This window comes from Perna viridis, chromosome 5, assembly GCF_037379345.1.
Source record: "Perna viridis isolate PV_CMFRI_1.1 ecotype Kerala chromosome 5, ASM3737934v1, whole genome shotgun sequence".
Lineage (NCBI taxonomy): Eukaryota > Metazoa > Mollusca > Bivalvia > Mytilida > Mytilidae > Perna > Perna viridis.
The window spans coordinates 14684765-14697983 of NC_142449.1; the positions used below are offsets into that span (position 1 = coordinate 14684765).

At 31.8% G+C, this 13219-nt stretch overlaps 1 protein-coding gene across 1 annotated transcript; it reads right to left on the reverse strand.

Annotated features, from left to right (window-relative positions):
• Positions 1-938: 938 nt before the first annotated feature.
• LOC148616176 (BBSome complex member BBS4-like) lies at positions 939-12461 on the reverse strand. The gene is made up of 13 exons (XM_088582941.1): positions 12365-12461; positions 10392-10485; positions 9271-9414; positions 8868-8979; positions 8459-8531; positions 8188-8241; positions 7306-7433; positions 6199-6253; positions 4643-4864; positions 4055-4226; positions 3332-3401; positions 2750-2879; positions 939-1888 (listed from the first exon to the last, which is right to left on the reverse strand). Exons 1-13 carry the CDS (start codon positions 12428-12430, stop codon positions 1391-1393), a joined length of 1818 nt encoding a protein of 605 aa, XP_088439067.1. The 5' UTR covers positions 12431-12461; the 3' UTR covers positions 939-1390.
• Positions 12462-13219: the final 758 nt, after the last annotated feature.

Sequence of the window (13219 nt, forward strand, 5' to 3'; positions counted from 1 at the left end):
GTGTTTGATGCACTTTAAACCATTTTTACCATTAAGCTTCATCAGCAAGTTATTTCTTATGTTAAGAAACCTTCAACCTACCAATATCTTCAAAATGATTCATTTACAACAGGATCAGCACTTTCACCACTACTACACACTATAATGATGATTCAAAATTATTTACAACAGGATCAGCTGTTCCATCACTACTAAAACTACACTTACACACTGTAATGATGATTCAAAATTATTTACAACAGGATCAGCACTTCACCACTACTAGAACTACACTTACACACTATAATGATGATTCAAAATTTTTCGTTTTTTTTTTGTTTCATTTCATTTCGATTTTATTTTGTTTCTCAATGTGTAATCTTGACAAACTATTTTTAGTTTTAGACGTAGCCAATCACACGGAATCCATATATGGATATCGAAGGCATTAATAAAATATAGTTCAAACTTCTATATTTGAATTCTTAAGTACAACTTTTTAAGTGTGAAAAACAGTGTTATTTACGAAATTCTTGTTTTTCATAATGATATGGAGATTACTGTGAAACTATCTTAAGATTGCTTTAATTTTCAACTTTCTCTATTTTTTTGTCAAGTCCTTCATAATGGCCAAAATACAATCTAATCAAAACCAGATCTTGTAATTTGTCCACTATGTTCCCGCACTTGTATGCAATAGTGAACAGAACGTAGTGGACAAATTACAAGATCTAGTTTTAATTAGATTGGGCCAAAATATTTTTTGTCCAAACAAAAAAAGTCTTAAAGGTCAATTGCCCAAATAAACAACCTGACCAAAATCACTGCATTCCAAATTCATTTCACAATGTACATATGTATAAAGTAACTTCAAGTCTCATTGACCTAGTTGTAAAGTAACAATCAATAGACCAGCATGTAGACCAAAATCTATCTTAAATAAAAATAAATGTGTAAAATTTCATACTTCTCTACATTTTAATTTTTTTGACATAAAATAAATATCACAGACATAGTACCATAGACACAACATATTACCATTAAACAAACCACAAATTCATTGTAACAATATTACATCATCTGTAATAGTGCCAGCTAGGCCAATTCTCTATATCTAAGAGATGCAAATTTACTACATAACAAATACATTTATCCCATCATTATTTTACCATCCATTTAGATTTTTGTTGTTATCCTTCATGTACCTGTATAGTAATTTTTAATGGCTACTTAACAGAAAACAGTATAATCTCCATTTAGAGAATGAGATGTGTTGTTCCCACCAGTTTTACAGCATGAACTTTACCAATTCTAAAGTGAAAAATGTAAAATAAATACAGTTACTATATTTAGAGAACAGATAAGGTGGCATACTATAGTCCTTGACAGATCTATGTTTTAACGTATGATGTTATGAAGCTGGCTCCAATTGTTTTGAAGAAGGTGGAGGGTGTTCTTCCTCATCAACATCCCCAGGGTAGGGAGGGGGTAAACTGGAGGGTGGGGGAGGTAATTTATCAATATCTGACTGTCTTATTGTTCTTGATAGTGCAGGGAGATCTTTTCTCCCCATTGCTGCCACCGGAGGCAGACCTCCCATGACACGATTAGGAGGGGGGTGTGGTGATGGTGTCTCGACTTCAGCACGACTGGCAGCTCTCGATGCTCTTTCATCCTCATAAGGGTCATAAGGTGGTATAATTGGAGTTGGAGCAGGTGATGGTGGCACATCAGCTGGTCCTGTCTCTTTCCTTGGTACAGGAGGTTCCTTTACATAGGATGGTGGTAACTTGTTGGCATTAGAATCAGATGGTGCCTCTGGCTGCTGTTCTGGTTTGGGTGGATTTTTCCATACCAGACTGTCTCCAACTTGCAGTGCTGTAGCTAACTTAGTAGCAGCTTCCTGTGTCTGAAACAATACAATTTTTTATTGTAGTACATTTGTACATGTAAATTTTCATTAATGTGATTTAATCGTTGAATAAGTTGAATTTTTATTAGAAAAGCAATATCCTTACACCAAATACTCTTGTTGAGTTCTAATTCACAATAAATATAAAATAAAATAAACAGTCTGAATACAACTGCAAAGGTTGAACCCTGAAAAGTTAAGGCAAGTGCAAAGACCACATTCAAGCTTGATACATCCCTGAATTATATTGTGGATAAATTTCTTTTAACACTAGAAAGGTTTTGGACACAGAAGGAACTTATATAAAACAGTTTAATTCAGGACCCATTTTCGACCAACTTGAAAACAATAAAAATTCAATATATCAAAAATCTACAGAATTCAATTTTTGGTGAAAACAAATCAAGTTTAATTTTTTACCCTTTGGACCTCTATGTTTAGGTTCTGCCCATGAAAGAATCCAAAGCATTAATTTTTTTACTGAAATCATGTTAAATTCTGTTTTAAACACTCCTTTGGACCAACCACAAAACAAGGCCCAAATTTTGAAAATCTAGTTAAACAGTTCTATCTAGTTTTTAGAAAACCCTAAGAATCCAAAAATTAAAACTAAACCCAATTGAAAAAGTAAGCAATTTTCATGAAGTTTTATAAAATGCTTGGTTTTTACCCATTAATATCCTTAATTTCTAAGTGGTTAATGTCATCAGCCTCATAAACATTTCCAACCATCCTTGTGTTGAATTTTCATAGGAGCCATTATGTAATACACATGAAATTAAAGAATAAATGGAGGGTTATAATTAAAGTTCATTTAAATATTTTAAGGCACAATTTTGGTATCCTACAGAAACTCACTTCAGCATCAAGGTTCATCTGAGTGGCTTTAACTCGTGACTCAAATTCTCTGAAAAGCCCATTAGCTTCTCTCTTGTCACCATTGTTGTATAGAAAAATCGCAAAGTTCAGTGGAATAGTGGAATCTTTTCTGCAATTATAAAGCAATTTTATAATGATAATATGCTCAATATAAGCAATTACATAAAAAATTATCAAACAATATCATATCTAAAATATTCAATTGAAAGTCTGTTAACCCTCTGTGGCTTCATTATCATTTGTGAGGTACTTATTTTCTTGATTTTCATGGGTGATGTGATACTACTGTCAAAAACCTCATTCTATTTACCTTTGTTACTTTGTATGTATGATTTTAGTTACTTTATGTTCTTTGTTGTGTATGTCTGTTTTCCATGTCTGGTCTTTGTCCCTGGATTACAATCTTTTGATTACCGCTGTAACCTTGGTTCCCTTGATTACTCTCTAACATTCTATAGAAAAATTTCTGAGGAAATCCAGTGATGCAGAGATCAAATAATGATGCTTTCCCTGATTCTTACAAAAATTAACACTTAAACACCATGTAAAACAAACACCTACTGATCCAAACTAATAGCTTGCTCATATGCTTGTTTGGCATTGTCAGGATCCTCTAGGTAGGACAGAGCAACTGAAAACAGAAACAAACATAAAATCAACATGCTTTATTATGGTAAAAAAAGATAACATACAAAAAAGAGAGGGTTGTTAAAGTTGTGATAATCCAAGGAAATTCAACATCTCTCGATAAGATGATCAAACTTGACATGCCATAGAAGTGTTTTCCTAAATTTCATTGCTAACTTACAATTTAAACATTATAAGGTTGAGGGGAATCTGTTTAGGGTATTATATACATAACTTTTCAATTAACACTCGTTACCTTTTACTAAGATGGTTCTTTGATAATTTATAAAATAAGCAGAACAAGAAGCAAAAAAATGTAATTATGAATTTTATGTCTTAGAAATTTCCTTTATTTTTTTTTTAAAAATAACATGCTAGCAAGTCAGTCACCTAACTAGGTATCTTGATTCAGTAATCAGAATGTAATCAAAAAGTAATCATGATTGGGGTGATTAATGATAGCTATGACTACTTGAAAAAATATAATCAATAATAACTCATAAATGATTACAATTACAATTACCCTATCTCTGCTTAGTAGTGAGTTACAAAGTCTTAAATTACTGCTAAAATGAACTTATCAGTTCAGTAAATGCCAAAACAATCAGTGCATTAACTATAAAAAAGAACTTATACCCCAAAATAGCCTGACCTTACCTGCTAATAATGAGAAAAGTCCAGCCATCTTTGGTCTTAGGTTGATAGCTGCACTGAGGAAATGAAAGGCTGAGGCATATTGCTGCATTGTTAGATGTACTAAACCAAGATTATATAAAATCTTCCAATCAAATGGGGCAAGGTAATTAGCTCTCTTCAAACAACTAATTGCCTGTTAAGATAAATAGTACTTGTATAGTAACCAGAATTCTAATATGACATGCTTAAAGGGCTTCGAGACCACAATTGTGGTTGATTTTCACTTACAAGTACTTGTTTCAACAATGGCCTATTTCTATCAAATATGAGTAAAGTCAATAGTCTATACTCATTTTTTATAGTAACTGGCCATTGATAGAAACAAGTGTCACTGAGGTGTATTTTAGGGTATTTTTGTGCTAAATGTGGCTTCAGGGATATTAACATAAGGTCCAAACATTTGGTTTAATCAAAAACTTAATATGGATAAACATACCAATATTCAAATTCACCAAAAAAATCTGTCTCAAAATTTAAAAAAAAAAAGAAATTTCAACAGGTTGATAGTGTGAAGAAACATCTTCGAGATTTTATTTCAGAATAACTTACAGCAACATATTTCTTCTTTCCAAAGAATGCCATCCCAATGTTGTTCCACAGAGGTGGACTTTCAGGGGTTCCAGCTGCAGCAATTCTATATTTATTTAAAGCCACATCAAAATCACCATGTGTCTGCATCATACTTCCTGCTGCCATTATAGCCTTAACATGACTGGGGTCATAGGTCATAGCATTGCCCAAATTTTCAAAAGCTTTCTGAAACTGATTTACCTATAATAAATTTAAGTACACGCTTAAGTTAATTCTAATATGGTATCCTACTTCCTGCGAGTTAAAAATGTAAGTCTAAGAATCAATACATTGTATTAAAAAAATAATTTAGCAGTCTTTCCCATTTATGTCCCCTGTCTTTCACCATCTAATAAAGTACCATACCATATAAAATTCAGACACTACCCATGGTAGGGGTGATTCATGGTGTAGAAAAACTCACCAAACAAACAACTCTTTTTTGGTCTACATAAGCTATAATTTAACATAATAGTCCTTTCTGAATTCATATCTGCTTTTATGAAAATACCATACAAAATCAACCAAATCACGAAGGATAACTCTTGCTAAGTGACAATTTCATCTGGTCTCACTAACCACTTCCTGGTCAAATGCCACCCCCCTATGTAGTACCAAAACACACTGAACCTAGACATATGCATTGTATGTGCATTATTTGTGTGTATTATGATTAAAAGTAGTCAAAATAAAGCTGAGAATGTGTACTTTAAAATCATATATAATTAACTACAAAAGTGTATGTATATTGTTTACATGTGTGAGTAATTTGCCTCCATGCTGTCAGTTAGCAGAAAAGGTAAAAATGTGGATTTTCAGTATCATTTATTCAAGTAAATTTTGTGAAGAATTTCTACAATCACTGTACCATTAGCATAATGATTTTGGAAGCCTTATTTTCCAAGCTTTGCAACGGTATGCAACTTCAAGATGTCCTTTGTCCTGGGAATTCACAGTGAAACTTTGAAAATTACTTTTTTAACATGTAAAGTAATGGAAACATTACAAGTGGTTAGTGAGACCTATACAATCAATTTCATTATCTGTTCGATTGTACTTATTTTATTCAAGAAAGATGTAGATTCTTGCCAAAATACATAACTGACAGTCCAATTACTATTAGCTATAGGGAAGTAATGAATTGTGAAGATAAGTTTACTATAATAGGCCTTGCCAAATTTATTAAGATAGTGATGGCTTTATTCAAATTATATTACCTTCCTGTTGTGTTCATTCACTATGTTAAACATTGATCATAATTGTATATATGTTTGTTTTGTACTACTATGCACCATGTGGAGCCTCTAAGTGAAATAAAAAAAGTTTCAAAGTTTCAATATTATTTTCATCTCATAAGTGCAACAATGGAACGACAAACTAAGACTAGTTTTTGGCCTGTAACTGTTTCTGAATAAGAAATAAAAGTGAATTCAGTGAGATTTTGATGTATATGAATCATCTCCTGTCCCATTTTTATAAAGACTGCTACTTAAAGAAATAAACAAATATACATAAAAAAAAATGTTTATACAAACCTGCATAAACAGTAAGCCTAATGTTGTCAACAAGTCTGGATTTTCTGGAGAGTATCTGGAAGGAAAAACATTGATAATGAAAATTTGAAATATTGAACAACACCTTGTCAATTACCTCCCTTTATATATGTCTTTATTGTTTAATACTTATGAACCTTATTTATAGAATGAAAATTCAGAAATTATTGTGTGCATCATAATTTGTCACATTAGCAGCAAACTGTAAATTTTTGCTTCATTCATATAAAAAATTAACAATTAAATTTTAATAACAATTTTGTGATTAAAACCCTGTATCATTTTTGTAATAATCTAATTCCTTAAACCTTTAGCAGTTTCTTTGAGGATATAACTAAAATATTTTTTCTTCAAGCACTCTACTATATAAAGTTGATCTAACCATCAAAATACTCTTGTACTCCAAATTTTGTAAGTGAAAAAGGACCAGAACTTCAGCACAGTACTTGCAAAATATGAAACTGAATTTATGTTTGAAAGCATTTTGTTAAGGGTTGGAAAGATTTGTTTGAGTGCAGGGATGAGATCTGAGGAACAACAGGGAGTAAAAAAGTGGAAATTGGCAAAACTGGAAGTAAATTAATAGTAACATAAAAAAATTGTAATGGTAAAATACCAATTTGTAAAAGCAGAATGCAGAAAAATCACACTTCAGTTGAGTGGTTCCTGAACTATCATCAAGAACCCAAAAGTGTGATGGAGGGACAAACATACAGACAAAGGGATCACTTTACACCTAGATTCAATGACTAAGAAGGTAGATAACCACACAGCCACACGATCAATGAAAAATTAAGTGTCTTCTATATAAAAATGTCAGATTTGTGGGAAGTTTTTGATTAAAACTATAACATTTTCTTTGAAAAAATACTAAGTAATTAGATTTTAACTTTGTCATTATATAAATATCTCCCAAATGAGACAGTGACAGTGGGGGAGAATCTCCCACATGAACAATTGCAAAGGTTAACAGGTATAATAGAAACCAATAAATTGTATTTTTACAGTAGATGTGTTGTATTGACATAGTTTACATAGAAACCATCAAGTAAATGTTTTTCTTTCAAACAGACCAGCAATAAAACTTACTCTACAGCCTGTTTATATATATCTATTGCACCATTCATGTTGCTTTCCATTAAGAAGATTTTACCTAACATTAGGTATGTAATCTCATGTCTCTTAAATGTAAGTGCTTGTGTCAAACATTGCTTGGCCTGAAATGAATTTATAAACATATGGAAACAGGAAATTAATGCATTTGGTCAAGGCCATAGCCAGGGGGTGCGACAGTTGCGATCACATCCCCCTTTTGAAAAAAAAAAACAAAAACAAAAACAAACAAACAAAAAAACTTTGATTTACATCTTAATTAAAGAGAAATCATACCAGATAAACAAGTAATATTGTTTATCAGTGATCAATTCACACCCCATATTCAGAAAACATGGCTATGGTCCTGATTTGGTAACACAACACATTTCATTGTATGAAACAAATGAAATGTTCTGTAAGACAAAGAAACCCCAATAACCTTTCACATGTCACAAAATCATTACATAAGGAAAGGATGCACCACTAAAAGGACATTAACTGAGATACACACAGTACAATCCATCACGCTAAAGCTTCATACCAAATTTCAAATCACTCCAATGAAGAGTTCCAAAATTTTATGGACAATTATTGGACAGACATACACATATATTATTATGTAGATGGCAAAGAATAACAAAGTTCCTGTCACCTAAAGGTATGAAATAATAACTAAATACATATAAATCAAAGGCTTATCTGATACTAACTGAGAAAAGCTTTACATATTAAAAAAAAAGGCATCTTTTATTTAGAAAAAGTATTGTTTAGTAGTACATGTATATGTTTGACCTGCAAGGTTCAAAAGTAACATTTTGTGGAACAAATGATCGTACCCATGTATATTAACATAAAGTTAATAATGATTCAATATACCTTATCATACTCTCTGAGATACATATAGCATACACCTTGATTGTGAGCTATCTCCTGAAATGAAAACAAATCTCTGTTATATATCACACATTAAGTACAAATTAATGACATTTTTAAAATAAAGTTAAACTAATCATATAATAATTGTAATTAAAATCTTTTTTTAATTAAAACTTAATCAAATTGTTAATATTTTAACTTATATAAGCACAGGCTGAAAGTTTCATCTTTACACTCAACCACTGGTAGGCATTCCTAAAGAAAACCTTACCCAATCTCTCTCATTCAGTTTTATAGCTTCACTATAAACATCTAGAGCAGCTTTATGTCTTGCCAACAAAAATCTACAGAAAAAGTAGTGACAAATTTAGTTCAATCATTTGAATGGCCAGTACTCTACTTCAGACATTACCCACCTACAAGATGTCTGTAATTTAAAACTAGGAAATTCTGAATATCTTCTCAATTTGTCAATATAATTTGACTAAATCTTAAAATCTTAAAGGAGTGTAATGACAGGAGAGGACATTACTTTTCAGTTGTCAATGTACATGGACAAACTGTTGGGTGTTTGGATTAATGGTGTGACTACACCCATAAAAGGTATTAAGTGTGCTTTACAGTAACATATGAAAGACTAAGTAACTACGAAAGAAGGTTTAGAATATCTAATTACTTACAAGGACCTGGCTACTTGTTTAAGGTTATCAGCACTATGTGGATTCAGTAAAGTGCATGTCTGAAACAGCTCAAGTGATTCCTGTATTCTTCCCTCTTGTCTCAAAATCAAAGCTGGAATGTATAAAAATAGGTTATGAATATGCCTCCTTAATGATTTTGAACTATTCACAGTATGTGCAGTACTAATTAAATCATTATTAAACAAATGATTGATTGTCCATAAAATTGTAATAGATCAAAGTGTTATATAGGGTATGCAATATAGGCTAAACCATAATAGCTTTAACAATCTCTTGCAGTGCATAAACCAAAAAAGGTATACATATATTTTACGCTATATATATGATATCTGTATTGTACAAACAGGAATATGACCAGAATATTTCAGCATTTGATACCAACCTTGAACATACACAGCATATTCACACACACCACCACTCTCTGCCATTAATTCTTTGATGAGTGATTTACAGATATCATAATCTTTCCTTACATAGTGGAGATGTATTAACCAGTTCTTCCTCTCAAATATTGGTAATTCTGGAGCTAGGAGTAAAAAACAAACATTCTAATAATAGTCTACCACATACACTGCATGACTTTTTACTTTCTCTTACATTTTCATATACTGCAAATTCAGAAATTATTGTTGTATTTTTATCATTGCAAAAAAATATGACAGACTTTTCAATATCAAAAATTCACATACATGTAATTATTACTTACATTGTAATGCAATTTTCAACATTATTAATGTGGAATTTTCTAACAACTACACAAATTAAAACCACATTATTGGCTAAAATAATAAAATCCAAATAATTAATATACACAATAATTTCTGAATTTACAGTAAATCTACAATTGTATACTATGGACATAGAAGTGAAACCTTTTTTAGGCCATAATAAATATTGCTAGATTCTCATCCCCGCCCACCCTGATTTTTTTTTATTTTCAAAATGTGTTTTGAAATATAACTCTTGTCTAAAATTTCCATAAATATTTTGTGTCTTGTCTCGAACCAAATCTAATACTAATTTATTTAGTAAATTCCTGTTTGTAAACCATAGTTTTACTCGGCTACATCTTTGATAAATGGTTCCAAAGTGATGAAAACTGGTACAGGTGTAGCAGTAGAGACACATATTCTTTGATAAAGCTGTTTCAATATGTTTGTACTGGTAAAACTGATCACATAGATGATGATAAAAACAAAGCTAGTTTTTCAGTATGTGTGACAGTTATTGAAGGTAAAATAAAAAAAATAACCCCACCACCACCCAATTTTTTAGAAAAGTCGGATGAGAATCTATGAAAAAAAATCATCAAATAAGGCATCATCAATGTGAATCAGACTTAAGTAAGTACATGTATACACACCTATATCAACTTCATGTGAGAAAAACACATGTTCAAGTTAGATCAAGAATTAAACTGGGGTCAATGGGTTACAACATATTAAATTTAGCTTGAGAATTACATTTACACCTGGGTCAATGGATTAGTGTTACAGATCCTACCTTTCTTTGGTTTTGGTTTAGGTGGGGCAGCAGGCAGCGATGGTATTTCTGTGCTGTTATCTACATCTGATTCACCTGCTATTTTTACTGGTTCCTGGATATGAAAATGTTATCTTAAAGTACTTGCTCATTTAACACAAGCATTTGATTAAAACAGAATGATTGGAAACTAGAAAAAATAAAAAATTCTTTAGTAAAAACAAAAATTAATTAGCACTTCAAATTGTTTTTAACATCAATTATCTATCATAATTTGATAGAATAAATATTGGTTTTAGAAATTCTACAAATTAATTTCTGATTTAGCATACATGTATGTTTCAACAGGGAGGTCTTCAACCTTCAGGGTTTCCTTTTTAAGTTGATACTTCAATACTTTTGAATACTTTTCTCTTGAAAAATAAAGCAGATTGTTCAATGTATATGAAATCTTCACAGTGAGGGAGATTACCTTCTGTAGAAGTCTCAGAGATTGACATGTATATTGTCAGCATGAGAATCAAATTTATTACAAATTGCACATCAAATAAAACAACATAAATATCAAGTCCTGAATAGCATTAAGTCTATATCATTTCAAAAGGGAACTTTAAGCTTTGCTTGCGCTCAAGGGTAATGCCCTCATCATATAAATTGGTCCGGCTCAAGACTGTCTCCTTATACGTCACATGTCTCATACATGTACAGAGTATGACATACTCTTAATGGTAATCAATATGAATTTAACCTTCAACCTTAGAAGCACTGTAAGCCTGATATCAGTCCGACAGAAAGTTAACCTGTAATACTGAGTAAGGATCTTTACCAGTTTCATATCTTTAAACAAAATCAAAATGTTAATCTGTTAATTCACTACTACAAAACTAAATTTTAATTTCTCTACTCTTCACAGTCGAGTCATCATTTTCTTCAGAAGCCCTTAATACTGAGTAAGGATCTTTATTAGTTTCGTATCTTTAAACAAAATCAAAATGTTAATCTGTTAATTCACTACTATCAAACTAAATTTTAATTTCTCTACTCTTCACAGTCAAGTCATCATTTTCTTCAGAAACCCTTATCTAGTCTCATCAAGCTTGGGGATGGTCGAGGGAAGCTACTGGCCAGTAGAATAACTTAAAACTGAAAACAACAACCAGTAATTAACATCATGCACTGGAATGCAGAGGGAGTATCTAACAAAAGAGAAGAACTGCAGCACTGAGAACAACATCAACATCTGTTGAATCCAAGAACACACTTGCAAGAGGTAAACTATTTAAAGTCCGACTCTTAGAGGATACCAAGTTTTCAGAAGTGATAGAAAAAAAGGAAAGAAAGGAGGCGTGATGAAATTGGCACGAAACAATATAAACGCCAGACCAGTCGGTACATGTATATGAAGGAAGCCATTATCTTGAAGTGAAAGTTACAATCAAGGATAGCACAATAAGAATTATTAACTTCTATTGTCCAAATGATAAGAAGCTTTCATTAGACACTATACAGATACCAGACAGTAATTTTATTATAGCAAGAGATTTTAACAATCAATTCCAGACTTTGGGATACAAAACATTAGATTAAAGAGGAGAGAAGCTATAGAAGATTGGCAAGGTAAACACCACTTTATTATTGTCAATGATCTAACTGATAGTACTACCTTCTACTCACGTCGAAAGCACACATCAACTACACCAAATCTAGCATTTTGCACAGATGACGTGCATACGAGTATCAGCAGAAAAGTATGTGATCAGTAGGGAGGTAGTGACCATAAGCCTGTTATACTATCCATCAACGAAACAGTGTCCGGGGCTGTTTTCAGATTTGGCCAGAAAACAGCTCCGGACACTGAATCCCAAAAGGAATTACTGTCGACATTCTCTAGCGTGTGTGCAAGAAGTATGAATTCAGGACGAGTGGAAATATGGTATTCCTGTAATCTAAGTATATTCTGGTACAGTTTTATCATGAAAAAATTAAATACCAACCTGAACTACATCTGTAAGAACAGTTTTATCGGGCAAAGGGCTAGACTGCCTTACTCCCTCCGCCATGTTGTTTGGGATAGTTACAGCAGTGCGTTCGAATGTTAAATTATGTCAAGTTAAATATTTTATAGTGTTAGTTAAATTATTTGACTCAAAAACCTTTATTTTGGAATAAAGTAGTTTAGTTAAAAATTAAAGTATCTTTCTATTTTGAGTATGATAGAAAGATAAAGGTGCAATGGGCGGTGATATTGATGATTACAAGAAATATAAGCTATTTTTCGAACTCAACTATAAAATATCGATATTCATTTCGTCCCTCTACTAAGTTCAACCCCAATAAATATGAAAACTAGAATTGGTAGCAAGGTAATGTAATGGTAATGCTTTAATGCATCGTCTCTTTGTTAGGTGACCATACTATATTGTCGATAGTATTCCAGAAAAGGAGATATTTTTACTAATTACTAATTGTTAGTATTAAATAGTCCTTGAGTCTGTGTTATTTAATTACGCCAAAAAAAAAAAAAAGCCCAATAAACCACTTTTTTCTCCGAATTAAATATGAAGATCAATTTAGTATGAATTAATAACGATCCAAAGAAAAATATTTGACATATAAATTAATCTGTTAGCGGTATACCCGAAGAGACCGTCGTTAAATATCGATATTCAAGTTGTCTGCTTGTTTTATAATAGACGCATAAATGAAAGAAACCTGTGAGAAAATAGTCACCAATCCTACTCCTACAACGCAAGAGGTTGGAATTCTTTTCCTTCAATTGGATAGCAACAAGTTAGAAAATACCACCCAAGACAACCTCCAGCATATATGATATCCATTTAAATCTTCGC